Source organism: Sinocyclocheilus anshuiensis, unplaced genomic scaffold, assembly GCF_001515605.1.
Source record: "Sinocyclocheilus anshuiensis isolate Anshui unplaced genomic scaffold, SAMN03320099.WGS_v1.1 scaffold532, whole genome shotgun sequence".
NCBI classification, from domain to species: domain Eukaryota; kingdom Metazoa; phylum Chordata; class Actinopteri; order Cypriniformes; family Cyprinidae; genus Sinocyclocheilus; species Sinocyclocheilus anshuiensis.
The window spans coordinates 708,142-725,930 of record NW_015555819.1 but is presented as its reverse complement, the minus strand read 5'-3'; the positions used below and the strand labels follow the sequence as shown (position 1 = coordinate 725,930).

The following is a 17,789-nucleotide window of genomic DNA, read 5'->3' as shown; positions in this document are numbered from 1 at the left end:
GAGATGAAAGCTGCACTCTGATCTCTAGTAGTAAAGGAGACTCTAAAGGTCGTGTCAACAGTGTTTACTGTCTCTCTCTGCTGATCATAAACCTGCTGTGTGCTTGCTTTTGTGATGGTTAAGGGAAATGGAGAATGGAAATTGCTTCCAGATCAGCTGTAAGTGCTCTATATTGTTCTTTTCTATCGAGCCATTTTTGTTTGGAGTGGCTCAGGCTGTGCAAGAAAATACATGCATAAAAGAATCTTTCATAAGCGATGGTAAGTCTCATGTGCTCATCGAGTCTGCATTTATTTGATTATGAATACAATACAAACAGTGATATTGTGAAATAGTATTATATTTTAAAATAGCTGTTTTCTATTTGGATGTACTTTAACATGTCATTTATTCCTGTGATGCAAAGTTGAATTTTCAGCATCATTACTCCAGGCTTCAGCGTCACATGATTCACATACTGTCAGTGTCACTTAATGCATCCTTGCTGAAAAAGAGCAACGTTAACTTCAGATGTATAAAACATTTAAAAAGTAACATTTAAATAAATAGATATTTAAGTTAAATAACTATGTATATATTTATAATACCGCAGGAACTGTAACATTATAAAGACATTGTTTTGAACTGGGCCAACAACCAACAATTCAGCAACTGCACAACAACTCACTAACTCAGAACACCTTAGTTAACACATACCAATTCAGCCATTCTTGTATCATGGTAGCAAGTTTCAAATGAGCTCGCATTTACTTCAGAAAGTGCAAAAAAAACCAAAAACTTTTTATTTGTGTAATGGCAATTTTGAAATGCTTTGGTTTCATTCATTTTATACAAACAGAACATACATCAATCAAAGAAGGTACAAAAAGTGCCCAACCATTCTCCTGTGTGCTTGTTGATTACAGAAAATAATGAATTCTGAATTATACATTATACATGTACCTGAGTGTTTAAAACATGACTGTGCAAAAGCAACTAATGAGTTCTCCAGCCTTTAGCATTCTGTAAACTTGCTCAATGGAAGAAACCTCATTAAAACGTTGTAATTGGCCCACATGTGTGCTGACAGCCTGATATTCACACCCTTATGCTTACTGTAGTCACAAGAGAAATCAACATGCACCTGTCTGTCTGTGTGTGTGTGTGTGTGTGTGTGTGTGTGTGTTTACCTACACTCTAAAAAATGCTGGGTTAAAAAGGGACAAACCCAGCTATTGGGTTGTTTTGACCCAGCAGTTGGGTTGAACCCAATATTTTGGGGACAAATTTGTACCCAAAAGTGAGCTAAACCTGACAAAATCTCCAAAAACCTCCCTTTGGGGACGTCCTCATTTGTAAAACAGGTATAAAAATAAAGTAAACAAAGTTTTTTTTTTTAAATGTATAAATGCAGAAAGTTTTCTGTGAGGGGTAGGTTTAGGTTTAGGGTTGGTGTAGGGTGATAGAAAATACAGTTTGTACAGTATAAAAACCATTACGCCTATGGAATGTCCCCATTTAGATAGCTAAGTAAACGTGTGTGTGTGTGTGTGTGTGTGTGAACTCGCCAAACCTGATACAACTGTCTCACGTCTGCATTTTTAAAGCCTCAGCACTGAACGTATCATCTTTTTATCCCAAGCGTCAAAACTTAAGAAGGTTTTGCTGGTTTTAAAAGCATGTTCAGAAATTATAGGACACACAAAAGGAAAAGGTCGTAGCACCAAGCACTCATCCGAAAACCCAGTAGGCAAATAATATAAGGTGCGCTGATCCAAAAAATACAAAGATGAAAGAGATCCGCAGCCCAAAAGGCTTATTTCATTTATTGCTCAGAGGTCACAAAAATGTACAAAAAAGTGCAGAACGTTTTCGGGTAATAACCCTTCCTCAGTACCATGTGCTACCAAGCAACACCTGCGCTCATTAAAACACGTATTACCGTAATACACCTAATATCACGAAGATACAAAAAAATACACATATATATCTCAAACATGTAACAAAGCAAATACATTTACAAATAATCCAACAATTTATGCACAGACAAGATAACAGATAAATCACATTAGAAGCACATGTGACCAATTGTTTAATCTTATATCAGTTATACAACTCCGAAACTCAAAGCATCTTTGGCGTACATTTTTACATGCCGCACATTTAAGACAAGGATAAAAAGCAACATCCCTACTTACGTGCCCATCAATACCATCCTTGACATAAGTATCCGATTTGACTAAAAAGTCCTTAATATTCCTCGCTGTGTAATGAGAAAAAAGGGGCAGATCTGCAAAAATCGTTTTGCCCACCGAATCACTGGATAGTATATGGTTCTTAATAATTTCTTTAATGGCATTACTATAAGTAGAGTATGTAGTAGTGCATACTACAGAGTAAGATTTATGCTTAGCACATCTACAGACTGCATTTCTTACCCTCTCCAAAGCGTCATCTACCACTTGGATAACCCCTAAGTCGAAAAAGCTTATACATCTCAACCGTTTTTTGTTCAAAATCAGATTCAACACTACAAATGTGTTTCAAGCGAAGGAACTGAGTGTAAGGTAACCCCTTCTTTAAATAAGATGGGTGGGCACTCGATGCATGCAAGATGCTGTTTTTATCCGTTAGGTTTAGAGTACAAAGTTGACGATAATTTTCCAGATTCCAAAAGGACTCTCGTGTCAAGAAAAGCAACTGAGTGAGCAATTTAATGGACTCGACCTTATTATTTAACAACCTCACAAAATCATTAAACAGATCTTCCGAGCCCCTAAAGATACAGAACACTTCATCCACATCTACATATCTCTTCCACATAACAATATTTTTAAAAAAAGGGTTCCAAACATATCTTTCTTCTAAAAATCCCATAAATAAACATACATCATGGGGAAAATTTCGAACCCATAGTGGCACCTTGTTTTTGCAGATAAAAATTAATTTTCAAAAATTCATTTTCTTTTCCAACAGCAACGTGATCATATCAATAACAAAGTGTGATGGTGGGGATTTCTCAACCCTTTTATACAGAAAATATTTTATCGCCACTATCCCTTTATTTTTCCCATTTGTGAACTTTAGGCAGAGCATACATCACAGGAAAATCTCAACTCCGACTGATTTATCAAACCCTGGATGTGAGTTGTTTTACAGGATGTGAATCCTGTAAAAATGCATCAACCTCCATTTTAAAGGCAATGGTAGGATTCTTGTCCAGTTTCATGTTTTAATGAACGCAGGTGTTGCTTAGTAGCACATGGCACTGAGGAAGGGTTAATACCCAAAAATGTTCTGCACTTTTGCACCTTTGCACTTTGTTGCACATTTTTGTGACCTCTGAGCAATAAATGAAATAAGCCTTTTGGGCTAAATTTGGACGAGTGCGGATGTCTTTCATCTTTGTATCAGAAATTATATGAACAATAAAACTGTCAAATTCAGTAAAATTCCTCTAAACACAGGGTCATCAAAATAGTGGCTAACCAATACAATACAAAAAATTAGGGTGATGTGACAGCATTAAATTAATCTTGCAGATAAAGTTATGCTAAATACAACAAATAAAATGAGATGTATCATTATATCTTATTTGAAAACATGGCAAACAGCTATATTTAACTATAAAAATAAGTTTTTCTAAAGAAGATCATTCTTATAAACAGATTTACTTTCATATGAACGATTCACTAAAATGTATTGGACTTGCTAACAGCTACAAATGATGGAGAAGACAACATAGGAGAGAGTAATGAAATGTTTCACTAAAACAGTATGGATCAAATAAATGAAAAAGAATGGCCATGGTCCATAGTCTGTCCATTGCACAGTATAACTTATTGCAATTCTTGTGAATATTGTTACAAAGGAATGGGGATGCAGGTTTTTCAGAAGGTTTTGTTTGTGAATGGGATCTTTAGCGTGTGTTTCAAGGCCAGCGTTGTGTCCACCTGTTCAGAGGAGAGTAACGTGTGCCATTGAGCCACAGGCTTGCGTGGGTTGGACAGCATATCCGCCCAATGACGCAGCTGGTTTCCTGTAGCATCACAGCCCAGATATATCTTGCCGATCGCATTATTTCTGCTCATTTTGTCATGATCCCACACAGAGATGACCAGCTGGACTTTCTGTATGAGGGATAATAAGTGAAACAAACAGGTATACACATAAGTTACTTGACGTGGTTAAAATCACAATGTAAGAATTATATTATGATATTACAATGCTATTTTGTTTTCTCACAGACACAAATCAAACCTACAAGAATCAAACAATCTAATAGAAATAAACATCACAATGGGTTCAGAAGATCACAGCAAATGTTGTCAATTGATTTGCCATTGGACCCTTAATTCATCTAAGCAACCAGTTAGGCTTCACTCACCTGAATCTGTTCAAATGACACTTCAAAAGTGAAAGATTCATTGAAGTATGGATTCAGTGTCTGCATCTTCACTGATGTTTTCTTCTTCTTCCACTTTTTCTTATCCAGAATCAATTGAACTTTCACATAAGGGTCTACAGAACAAAAACAGAGTGATTAAACCATTTCTAAGCTAAACATACTCTCTGTAGCTGAAATAATGCAATGTCTGATCAATTTTGCAATTGGAATAACAGTTGCAACATTGTAGCCTGTAGCAACATTTGTGCAAAATGATATTACATTGCTTCTTTCAGGCTTTGTGACACTTCCAAAGTAAAATGTCCAGTAAGTGGCACTAAAAACACATTCAGTTTTATCTAAAACAGATTAACTTGAATCTGGCAATGTTTTTTTCTGCTTTAGCTTGCTTTTACAAGTCTGTGAACTCTTTTATCGTGACTCGTGTTTCCAAGGACTCGTACCTGAGCTTTTCATCGCAAATGCAGTGCTGTACCAGATGAGCCACTGAGTAAGTTTACTATGTCAAAAAAGCAATTCAAAAGGGTTAGTTCACCCAAAAATGAAAATTCTGTCATTAATTACTCGCCCTCATGTCGTTTCAAACCCGTAAGACCTTCGTTCATCTTCGGAACACAAATTGATGGAATCTAAGAGCTCCCAAGTCCAGAAACGTAGCAAGGAGATCAGTAATATAATCCATGTGACATCAGTGGTTCAACCGCAATTATACGAAGCTATGAGAATACTTTTTGTGCGCAAAAGAAAAAAAAACGGACTTTATTCAACAATTCGTCTCCTCCGCATCACCCTGTAGCACCATTTTGGAGAGTATCCGCTAGACGTAAACAACGTTTGCTGTTCTGTGTCAGCTGCGCCACACCGGATCTGTTTCCTACGTTGTTGTGATTTGATCTAAACAATACGTTTGTACGATATGTTTACGTGCGGCGGATACTCTCCAAAATGGCACCAGGGTGACACAGAGAAGATGAATTGTTGAATAAAGTCGTTTTTTTTTTTCTTTTGCGCACAAAAAGTATTCTCGTAGCTTCGTATAATTGCGGATGAACCACTGATGTCACATGGATTATTTTACAGATCTCCTTGCTACGTTTCTGGACTTGGGAACATTTCAGTTGCGTTGCTGTCTATGCAGGGTCAGACAGCTCTCAGATTCCATCAAAAATATCTTAATTTGTGTTCCGAAGATGAACGAAGGTCTTACGGGTTTGAAACGACATGAGGGTGAGTAATTAATGACAGAATTTTCATTTTTGGGTGAACTAACCCTTTAAGGTGTTTTACTGCCACTAGTATTAATTTCAGCTGGAAATTGCAGTGAATTGTATGTACTGGTACGTTTTGCAAAACTGTAGGTAAAGGCACGTTTTTTTCATTTTTAGTGTTTGAGAAGTTTTGTTTCTGTCAGTAGTGATTGCAGACTAGACTTCTGAGGATGTAGGATATTTTAGTATATCACCTGAAGAGCCTCCCTGGTCCATCCTCTTCAGGTTCTTGGCTTCCAGTATGATCACAGTGAGTTTACTACTAGCTGGGACATAACGAAGAGAAAAGCAGATATCTCCCAGATGTTCTTGCTGCAATATAGGATGACATTTAAGATGCGATTACACTAGCAGTTACATTATGCATAGGGAAAGCTCATATGCCTGTTGTGTCTTGTTGAGGCAATCTTGATTTTCAGTCTTGACTTGCATGGGGTCATAATGTAAATTACGTCAAGAACTGAGTGCTTACGAGCAAAGATGGCAGATTTCAATTTGTCACCATTGTGCCGTTGAGTATAGGGCACATAAGGTTGCTCCAGGGGGACTCACTGTAATTTTATATGATGCTCTATGCTCAAAATCATTTTGTAGGAGCATCATCCATACTGCAGCAACAGAAAGAGTAGGGGCAAAACTACTATTCGAGACCTCCAATTTCTGGTTTGTAGAGAATGACACTTTGCACTGCATATCAATATAATTTATGTGAGCTAACTACATGAAAAAATCATAGACTGTATAAAAACATGGACGTAGTGTCCGTGAGACTCGAGAGATGAACTAATCAATTCTCTTTCCGGCTCAGACTGCATAGGGTAAGCTTATGGGGCTGTCACGTGATGAACGAACGACTCGAAAAACCCGAAGACACCAGGTGAACTACTTGACTAATTCCAGTATAGAACCTATAGGATGTTGCGCATGCGCGACTGAACGAATCACTCCCCGATACGACTCGTTCTTCCCGAGTCACATTAAAGATTCGTTCAAAACGAACGAATCGTTCAAGAATGACCCAACACTATTCACGAGAGAGAGGGGGAGGTTGCCACTTGGAAATATACATTGAACTTGAGAACGTATATTTGACTGAACTGAACCTCATGTTTGGAAGCTTCGCTCAGATCTCTCCACTCCTCAATCACATGATTCCAGTCCACAGTGGACAGATTCAGTCTGATCTCACCGATCATGTCGTGTTTGGAGAATCTGTTGAAGTCATAGACTTGCATCACCAGTGTCGACTCAATCAGCTCCTTCTGAGGGATCTTCAAGCGATGAAAACAACACATCAGTGTTTAGTTACTGTAAATAGGCTGTAAATTTAACAACTCCACTTTAATGAGCTTGATCTTGACCTCATCAGGTCATTGTTTGAGCTGACAGCAGATTATTTTCCTACATTAATCTATGCCCATATGATAATGAATGATTTTATATGCTGCATGGTTTACCTGATATTTGAAATTTTCATTGAACACTGGGTTAAGGGTTTTCCTGAAGACTTTCGTCTCAAACGTTTTGGACTTTTTGGGAAGAATGTAGACTTTCACATAAGGGTCAGATGTTCCTCCTAAGTCCATCGCTTTCAAAGCGGCAGCTTCTTTTATCCCTACAGTCAGCTGATGAGAAATATGGTACAGTACATATAAGATTAAGATTATGAAAACTGTTTTATGACAGTTTTAATCTAAAAGCATATGCTACATGAATTTACATTTGACCCTATACTCTATTAGTACACATTACTAGACCTGTACTGAAAAATGCATCCATGCAAGTTAATCCACAGACAAAACTGTTTTTCAGTCATTTTTTGTAAAAGTCTGTATGCTTCTTCCCCCTGAATTGGTGTTCCTGTAGCCCTGCTATTAATATTTTTTTATTCAATATTCCAAATTTCGATTTTAAAGTCGATCAAAACTTCCATTTCATGTGGGCTTTAAAGGGGTCATATGATGCTTTTTTAAAGATCATTATGCACAATCAGCTTGTAACACTCCAAAGAGAAAGGAAAACTTGAAATTGCATCATATGACCCCTTTAATTAAAAAGATGCACCTCATGAAGCTAATTGATAGAATGTCTTGAGCGAGCATAAAAATTGAATCTAGACAAATAATGAATTTGGTGAAGAAGAAGATGAAATATAAGGTAGTTCTGACTTGTTTTTTTTTATAATTCCATTTCATAGCTTCAATGACTTTGTTGTTATTCTAAAAGTACAAACTTGCTTTATAATATAATACTAAGGATATTTGCATTTTGGAATGAACAGATGTATGAAGCAGGTGGATGAAAGTTAGAAATAAGTAGCTTATACTTCTTGCCAGTAGGGGTGCTTTAAACTCAGTAAAAATTATATGATTACTTCTGATCTGGATGCGCTGAACTCCAGTGAGTACTGCAGTTTTCCTCTCTGCTGGTCAGCTGAGCCGTACTCCACATCCTCTGTCTCAGGCTGGACCTGTCAGTACATCCAGTGTCCCATTAGTGAATGCCACTCAGAGGAATATTTTATTGCTCATGAGTTTGCATTCTTGAGAAACTTAAAGGAATAGTTCACCCAAAAATGAAAATTTGAAAAAGAAAACTTACCCTCAAGTCATTCAAGATGTAAATGAGTTTGTTTCTTCATCAGAACAGATTTGTAGAAATGTAGTATTACATCACTTGCTCACCAGTGGATCCTTTGCAGTGAATGGGTGCCGTCAGAATGAGAGTCCTAACAACTGATAAAAACATCACAATAATCCACAAGTAACTCACACCACTCCAGTCCATCAATTAACATCTTGTTTCTTATAAACACCCAGATTTTCACTTCATAAGATGTTAATTGATGGACTGTAGTGGTGTGGATTATTGTGATGTTTTTATCAGCTGTTTGGACTCTCATTCTGACGGCACCCATTCACTGCAGAGGATCCACTGGTGAGCAAGTGATGTAATGCTACATTTCTACAAATATGCTCTAGTGAGAAGACAAGCTCATCTATATTTTGGGTGAGTAAATGTTCAGCAAATTTTCATTTTTGGGTGAAATATTCCTTTAAAGGACCATGTCAACAATGGCAGCCAATGGAGTGAGTTTGGGGGACGGGGCATGGATGTTTTTTGAACCAGTAGCATATGATGGGAGTGTATGAGGAAACAATTGTACTTTTTTTTTTTTATCTTGCCACACCAGTGCAGACATTACACACCTTGCCTTTAAAATCTCTTTATAAAGAAATAAACACTGGCACAAATTAGTTTATTATTGATATGTTGCAAGATAATAGAGCAATAAAAGTTAAAAGTGTGGAAGTATTTGATGAGAAATGTTTAAGTTACTATCTTTTACTTTCAAAGGCTGTGGTTTCTTGGAAAACCAATCTTAGTGCCAACTAGTAGAACAATTTAATCAGCATTCACAAGCATGGACGACCCATCTCTCACCAGTGCTGTGGTTGTAGTTCCTGAGATCCCTTTCATACTGATCTTCTGGTCCAGCTTCTTCTTCCTCTTTTTTTTCCCTTTGCAGCAGCATTTTACACAGCAGCATATCACGCAGATAAGAATGAGCAGGACGATGGCAGCGAATATAGCATAGATGGCCCATCTTGGCACTGTTGTGGCAAAAACAACAATATTCCATCACACATCACAGCAGCAAAGCAGCGTTCCAGTATAGCACCATGACACACATCTGAAGGATGAGGCGAGACCATGGCCAGGAGACTTATGGCAAGTTAAACTTGTAACCAGTGAAAAATGAGTAGCAAGAAATGTGCGCAAGTGGCAGAATTAGATCGGGGCCCATGGAGCAGGTGCTGAAACGAGGATTCATATGATATACTCACAAGGAATCCTGTCCAGTAAAGAGGTCAGGAAGCCTGGAGCAGCTGTTGTGGTGTTGGTGTGAAGTGTTTTCGTTGGTTTTAATGTCAGTCTTGGTGTCATGGTGAAATGCATGGGACCAGTGGGTCACTGGAAATATACCTATGAAAGATAGTTAGTGGCTGGCAAGTTATGGTTGAGTTAGTAACCTTGTTTTGTGACGCCCCCTACTGATTAGAATGAATGAAGGGAACGGTTTACTCAAAATTAAAGGAATAGTTCACCCAAAAAATGAATATTCTGTCAGAATGTCATTTCAAAGCCTTAGTATATATACAATTGCACCTAATGTGTCCGTACAGTGAAGTTATACGTTCTGTGAACATTCTGCTAAACTGGAAAACTGAGGATGAACAAAATAATGACCGAGTTTTAATTTTTGAGTGAACTATTCCTATTGAAGGCTATTTCTGAATAAAAAAAATGTACAAGTTAATTGTGACTTTTTATCTCGAGTCAGATTTTTTTTTCTCAGAATAGCAAGATATGAACACGGAAATGCTAGATATAAATGAATTGTGAGATGTAAACTCAGAATTGCAAGAAAAAAGATCAAAAGTTGCGATTACCTTTTTTTATTCTGTGGTGAAAACAGACAAACAAAAAATGTAATAAAAATTAAACAAACAAACAAAAAAATGTAAGAACTGCGAGATGTAAACTTAGAATTCGGAGCAAAAAAGGCAGAATTATGAGATATAAACACACAATTGCGAGATGCAAACTTGGATTTGCGAGAAAAAATGTCAGAATTCTGAGTTTATATCTCGCAATTCTGATTTTATATAAAAAGTCTGTGGTTCCATAATTTATCCCTTTAATAAAATAAAGTACAATTTAGAGACAAATCAAAACAAGATTACGTAAATACAACTGCAACTGAAACAAGAAAATAATTTGAAGTTACAAGTCTTCCGTAAGGTTTTAACTGTATAGTAACGCATTAAACTTTCGGTTGCATGACAAAAGGAGCACGTCGTTACCACCAAAGTCAAACATGCTAGTGTTGACAGCTACCTGCAGTCCATTAAACTGGGTGTGCCTAAAGTGTACAGATAACATTCTTTTTCAGTGAAACATTGTAATAAAAACGGAACAGTGCTGCCTTGAGAATACAATCAAAACATTTGCTGTCATATTTCAACAAACAAGACTGTCGCAATTCAACAGTAAAGTACTAAAATAGTCCAAGTCCCAGTTTTGAGAGAAAAATAAAACTGTGTAAATAGTGCAGAACAATAACAAAATATACTAGCACGTCTGAAAATGATATAAACAAAAGTAACGGAATGGAACTATTATTAAAAGCACAAAATAGCTACAAACTGAGCATAAAAACACATTTACGACATGAAGTGAACTTCAATATAAAAACTGAGCATTATAGTGACACTTACTGTTGTAGAATTAGTTCAGTTTGGATATTGGCTTCTCGGTTGTAGTTTAAAACATAAAGAATAATATTCTGAATACTAAGAACACATTCCTAAACTGTTCAGTTTGCAGGGCTACACAGAGGGGAAGGAAGTCACTGCCCACTGCAGAAACTGCATCAGCTCAGGAAAGAGCCATTAGAATGTGCCATTTACTGATCAAACGTAACAACTATTGAGGCTTTAATCAAGATTCTGTTGTTTATCTCAGTTCAGTCTTATATTACAATTCAGTATTTTCAACATTCCGCTTGAATTGGACTTTTTGTTTACTCTTTGAATGACTTTTAATGACATTTTGAATCTTTTTATGACAGTGATGAAAATATGAACAAGAGAGAGAGACACTTTAGAAAAGAAAGAGAAGGAGTAGAGAAAGATGAAGAGAGAAAAAATAGAGGTAGAGATAAAAGATAAATACAAAAATCAATGGGAATGAACTGCAGGTTTATACTGTGTTATATTGCTGTATCATATCATCCATACATCCATTTCTCAAACCGCTTCTTCTATGTATGTTGCAGGGATAAATAGTGCAGAGCAAAAACAAAATATATCATGTCTAAAAATTATATAAAAAAAATAATTTTCAGGTACAATGGAACTATAATTAAAAGTGACACAGAAACTGACGCTTCTTCTATGTATGTTGCAGGGATAAATAGTGCAGAGCAAAAACAAAATATATCATTATGTCTAAAAATTATATAAAAAAAATAATTTTCAGGTACAATGGAACTATAATTGAAAGTGACACAGAAACTGAACATAAAGACAAATTTACAACAAACAAGTGAAATTTTATATAAAAAGAGAGTATTATAGTGACACAAACTTGTGTAGAATTAGTTCACTTTTGATATTGACTTCTCAGTTGTAGTTTAAAACAAGATTACATTTCCAAAATGCTTTAGGGTTACGGGGATGCTGCATTACAGGCCATAGACAGGGAAACACACTGGATGAATGGTCAGCATATCACAGAACTCACACACACACACACACACACACACACACACGCATTCACAGATCATTCAGTGTCTCCAATTCACCATATTACTCAGAGGAAATACACAGAAAAGACAGGGAGAACATGCGAACTCCATACAGAAAGGACTTCTGACTTTGTTAGAAAGTTTCTCACACAGCAGTCAAACCCACAATATTATATGTCCCCTTTTCTGGCAGCCCATTTTTATGTTCCCATTAACATTATATTTTGCTAAATGTCATCCAGTATAACAATTACTCCCAACATGTATTTTTTTGTTTACGGAGTTAGGCCTGAACACAGCCCTATTACTCAACACTTAACTAGAACTTGTTGGATCCAGCTGAAACCTGTCTAGAAAGGACATTGAAATACACAATAACTGAACTTGCCTTTTTCACCCTCCACTCCCTGTTCCAGTTGTTGTCTTGTCCAGTTCAGCGGTATCAAACAATTAAGTCATTGTCTTGTGCTGGAATCCAAAAAATAGTTGTAAACAAAGACCAGGCCACTTAGACAGCTCTCCTCAAAGTGTTCCTTCAGCATAGAAAGAAATGTTGGGCACCTGCCACACCTCAATAATACACAAAACTGCCTCTGCATATGCTCTTACAGGACTAGGTTAACATGTGAAGTTCAACTGGTGTGGAGGAAGAAGCACAGACAGTCAGATATAAGATATTCAAATACATTCTTAAGGAAGAGCTAAATATCATAACTGATTAAGTGTTGATAGAACTCAATGCATGAACAGCTTCCTTCTTGCTCCTGAAATATGTTCTGCTGTGATGAGCAGTGAAAACATACTAACATGACTGCAAATTACAACAGAAACCAGTCTTGCCACACTACTGTTTAAATATTAATGCTAACCTGATGCTGTGGAACGTCATCTTGAAGAAAATTTATTTATTTATCATTCTAACGTCATTTATTTGTACCCTCATCCGTCCCTCGGGTCATTTTGACCCGAAATTCTTTTTTTTAAAAATTCTAAAAATCGTGTGTTGATCGTACCGGTCCAAGATTTCTTTACTTTTGTCACACTTGCACTGGGAATACACACAAACATTTTTTTAGTGGATTCGAGGAGTTTAAATGGGTGCAATAAAAAAAATTTGACCTGCATAGGAATGAATGGAATTTACGAGAAAACTGCATTTTTCATTACATTTGATTTTTTAAATATACAAAATCTGAGACAATCCAGTAAAGATTTATACCCAAACGAAGGGCTGAGACTAGGAATGAATGGAATTTACGAGAAATCTGCATTTTTCATTACATTTGATTTTTTAAATATACAAAATCTGAGACAATCCAGTAAAGATTTATATCCAAACGAAGGGCTGAGACTACAGAATATCTCCAATGCAGAAAAAACTCACATACACACACACATGCACAAACACACACATGGTACACACACATAGTAACCCAGTTAGATTTGAGTGATGTGGTGGAGACCAATGAGTTTATATCATATTTATATTTTTAAAAATATATATTATTTATTTCATATTTATGAAATTATATGAATATACATATGTTTAGGTTATATTTCAGTTAGAATTTTAATTTGTTTTTACAAAATATGGATTTTGTAATGTTTTAATATATATTTTAATCCATAAACAACCAAATTGAAGCCTTAAGATTATCTCATTTCTCATGTTTCACTTGTTTTGCTCTGGGTTCTATAGGCCCCTCTAGTGGCTATAACCATAACATTTTTCCCCACCAGATGGCATCAGAGACGCTCAGTGACTCAATTCCAAGGCCATCTGTTGGTTTTTGATGAAACAGGTCTGAAATTGTGTCTTTCTTTGTTTTGTTTTTTTGGTGAAAGAATGCATTATTTGCTTATGTTTTCTTAAAAATATCCAGAATAAAAGGTAAATATGATAAAAATCACCAAAAATAATAGAAAAACCTACATAAAAAATATATAAAAATGTTCCAATATAAGCTTTCTGGACCAAAAATAAAATTAGTGTCATTTTTGGCCTTCGGGTCATTTTGACCCGCGAGGGACACTTTTGTTATAGGTTCGGGAGGGATTGATGAGGGTTAAATCCATGTTCAGTAATGTAGAACATTATTCCAACTATATCTACAGGTTGTGAATAATTAAATAATGTTTGTTAATTCACTGTTTATTTTCATATTAAATAAACAGTTCACCCAAAAGTGATAATAGGTTGCCTTTTTTTTAAATTTTTTTTTACTTGTTATCTCCCATTCATTTATGCTGGGGGCATAAATCATTTGCTGCATTCCAAACAGGATAAATCTGCCTCCAAAGGGCACTTGTGTGAGAGTGAGAACAATATGGCAGCCACATTGAAGGGTAGTTCCAAACCAAAGTGCTCAAAAATGGCCACTTCAAAGGGCCCTTCGGAATGAAGGATTTACAACTGACGGACACTTCACTTCCGTGATTCTTTCAGCTTTCAAATTTTGTAATTTTTTAGAAATTCAAACAAAAAATATTGTTTTGTCATGACAGATCGCTGTAGCACCTCAAGCAGCACGTCAACCAAACATCTTTTCATATTTAAGGGAGACCGGGGATGAAAGTAACACTTTTTGTTTGAGCATCAGATCTCTCAAACTTTGATATATGGTAGCCACATTTGTCTACTACAAATAAAACTCATAATCACAGATTATGTGAGTTAATGTCAAATACAAAGAGTTCCGTTGTTACAATCTACCACACTACTGGGGTGAGTTGTAACACAGGCTGGGGGCAGATGTAACATTGTGAAGTAATTTGCTGAAATAAGACCCACACTTCCAATTTATGCAAAAACTTTACTGAAGAACAAAGAATAATCAGTTTTGAATAAAGTGAACCGTTTAAAGTGACAAAAACATTATATTGTATTTCTGACTTGTCAAACTGACAGTGTTACAACTAACCCCGTGTTACAACACTCCCCGGTCTCCCCTACTTAAAGAAATAAACATGAATGAACATCAGAACATATTTCATTTCAGCCGTGGAAAGATATCATGTCAGTACACACAAGTTTTCAAGTTAAGTCCACCGAAGTTAATCTACTCTCCTGTCTGATTTGTTTGTTGGACAAAATCCTAGATTCTGTGTTATGATTGTCAGATCGCCTGTCAATCGATCTCTTTGCAAAGGGTCAATTGTGCAATGACGTTTCCTTGATAATTGGTCCTGCAAGATGACACAAAAGTGTGTTCCAGGGAACAGATTCATCCCTTTGAAGCCTTCACTCTGGAGGGTTAAACCCTTCAAAGAAATTAGGGCATAGTGAGGAACACAAGTTTACTCATAAGAGAAATGTCCATATCTGATTTGTGAATAAATCGAGTCAGTTCAGTTTAAATACTCGCTTGAATGATTTGTTCACGAATTGGAATGATCCAGTTCTTCATCGTCCAATTCAACGATCCTGTTTTACAAGCCCACTGGAATGGAAGAATAAATTATCTGTGAAAAACTTCTTTTAAAAAATCATATAGGCCTACCACCACTGGGAGTGCGGGATGGTGAGTAAATGATGAGAGAATTTTCATTTTTGGGTGGAGTATCTCTTTAACTCTTTCCTGGCCAAACATGGAATTTTCCGGGTTTCCGTGTTTTCACTGTTATACGCTAGGGGGCGCTATTACGCATCTCCTGAATGAGTCTAGAAAGTGCCGATCAAAAACACAGATCAGGAAGACGCAGAAACGAGCGATCTCATATGTATGCATATGCATATGAAAAATATTGCGATCATCAACACTACCGCATATGAAAACTACCTAATGTTACCGAGTGAAATGTCAATCCAGGAAAGTGGTAAAGGCCTGTGCAAGCTTTGGGAGTACTGATGGAAGCCATCTAGCCTACTGCATCTTTGCTTTGATAATATTACTGAATATGATCCAGATGTAGTATTTGATAAAAATGCGATTTTCTCAGCTTTTTTCTCAAAATGTTGCTATTTTTATGAAACCTATGTGTTGATTAAAAAAAACAAAGTAGACTTTGAAAGTAGAGGGTCTGATCTTTATTTTGATGTATTGTATGTTCAGATATTCATACAGCAAAATATTCTGGAGGCCATGAAATTTTAGTGAAAATCAGCAAAAACGCTGGCAGCTTTTTTTCAAAAACGCTGGCGGGGAAAGATTTAATGCCGGTTTGTTCCTCACACTATGACTAGAAGACTATATAGCTTCTAGTGCAAAATAAATATTCATCTACAAAATAAACAATATTTTACCAGAGTAGCAAGAAACCTTTATCCTGATAATAGAGCAAATATGAGTAGTCCGATATACGGGTCCTTCTTCATTTGTGGTGGCAAGTGGTGTCCCTCTACTTTACAACAGTTGAAATAAACTTTAAAGGTAAGGCAAGGCAAGTTTATTTATATTGCACATTTCGTACACAATGATAATTCAAAGTGCTTTACATAAAAGGAAGTAAAATAATCATTAAAAAATAATCACAACAATAAAACGTAATTAAAAAACGTTTAAAATGATTTAAAATTGATTTAAAATTAATTTAAAAGTTAGAAATAAAAATGATTGTACATAAAATACAGTGCAATTCGGACATAGCACAGTGCTCATTCAATAAATGCACAGCTAAAGAGATGAATCACACCAAGATTCCTGACTTGATTTTTAGATGTTAAACCCCTAGAGTCAAGGTATGCATTCACCTTGAGAACTTCATCTTTGTTTCCAAATGCAATGACTTCAGTTTTCTCCCTGTTTAACTGAAGAAAGTTCTGGCACATCCAACTGTTTATTTCATCAATGTAATTAAATACCAATAAACCATAAAATGTTTGTATTCTGTAGTGTAAACACAATTTGTGCACTGTTAATAGTTACATTTTTGTTTTAAAAGACATATTTAATTGAGTTTGAGAGATTGCATTTGTACCAAAATATGCATGTTCTCGCCATACCTTAGAGAGGTATCATGGAATGTAATTGCAACAATATGACATTTTTAACACAAATAAAGTGGTTATATTGTGAATATAGATTTTAATTAACATGTACAATTTTCTTAAATTGTTTAAAAAAAATACATATTTTATTATATTTAAGAAAAAAGTTAAATGTCTGTGGCGTTACAACAATGGATGTCGCCCCTTTAAGAAAAGGGGGAATTCTATTTGGACTCATTGCAAATTCATTGCAGGTGCTGGTTGATCTGAGGGATGCATGGGGAGTACATTCTTTCTTATTAATTTTCTTAAAGCTAGCTACATTTCTGTCAATTTCATGTGTCACACTTTATTGGTGTCTGTGGTGTTATGTTGATAACTTGCAGATCTGACATATTTTAATCAAAATTTTGATAAATACATACTTATTAATATTTCCAAAATGTCCCCTTATCTTGAAATCATCATGATGGCAGCCTCCATTTTAGAAAAGTCTGGATTTAGGCTGATGTGTCTGTGGTTTTACTGTCTTTCCTGGTAACACCACTAACTCTGTGAAGTCTGTAGTGTTAATACTTCAAAATGTATCTGAAATTTCCTTCCTTCAGAGCCATTTAATCTTATAATTTAATGTTTTTAGAGTATAAAGTGTTTTAATCTTTTAGAATAAAGACTATACATGTACCACAGACCATTTTTGCTGTCTTTTTTTATGTATATACATTTTTATTTTTTATTTTTTAAGAAACTATTCTCCTTTGGCAGAAATAGGGGCCAAGATGAACAATTAAACATTTATTTTAAAGGGGTCTTATGATGTTGCTAAAAAGAACACTATTTTGTGTATTTGGTGTAATGAAATGTGTTTATGCGGTTTAAGGTTCAAAAAACACA

General features: G+C 35.8%; 1 protein-coding gene across 1 annotated transcript; it reads right to left on the bottom strand.

Moving 5' to 3' along the window:
• Window positions 1-3,688: 3,688 nt before the first annotated feature.
• LOC107675261 (synaptotagmin-1-like) lies at window positions 3,689-10,999 on the bottom strand. Its single transcript, XM_016469541.1, has 9 exons — window positions 10,938-10,999; window positions 9,504-9,642; window positions 9,100-9,269; window positions 8,030-8,125; window positions 7,113-7,280; window positions 6,759-6,926; window positions 5,850-5,967; window positions 4,367-4,500; window positions 3,689-4,109 (listed from the first exon to the last, which is right to left on the bottom strand). The coding sequence occupies exons 2-9, from the start codon at window positions 9,613-9,615 to the stop codon at window positions 3,870-3,872; spliced, it is 1,206 nt and encodes a 401-aa protein (XP_016325027.1). The 5' UTR covers window positions 9,616-9,642; window positions 10,938-10,999; the 3' UTR covers window positions 3,689-3,869.
• Window positions 11,000-17,789: the final 6,790 nt, after the last annotated feature.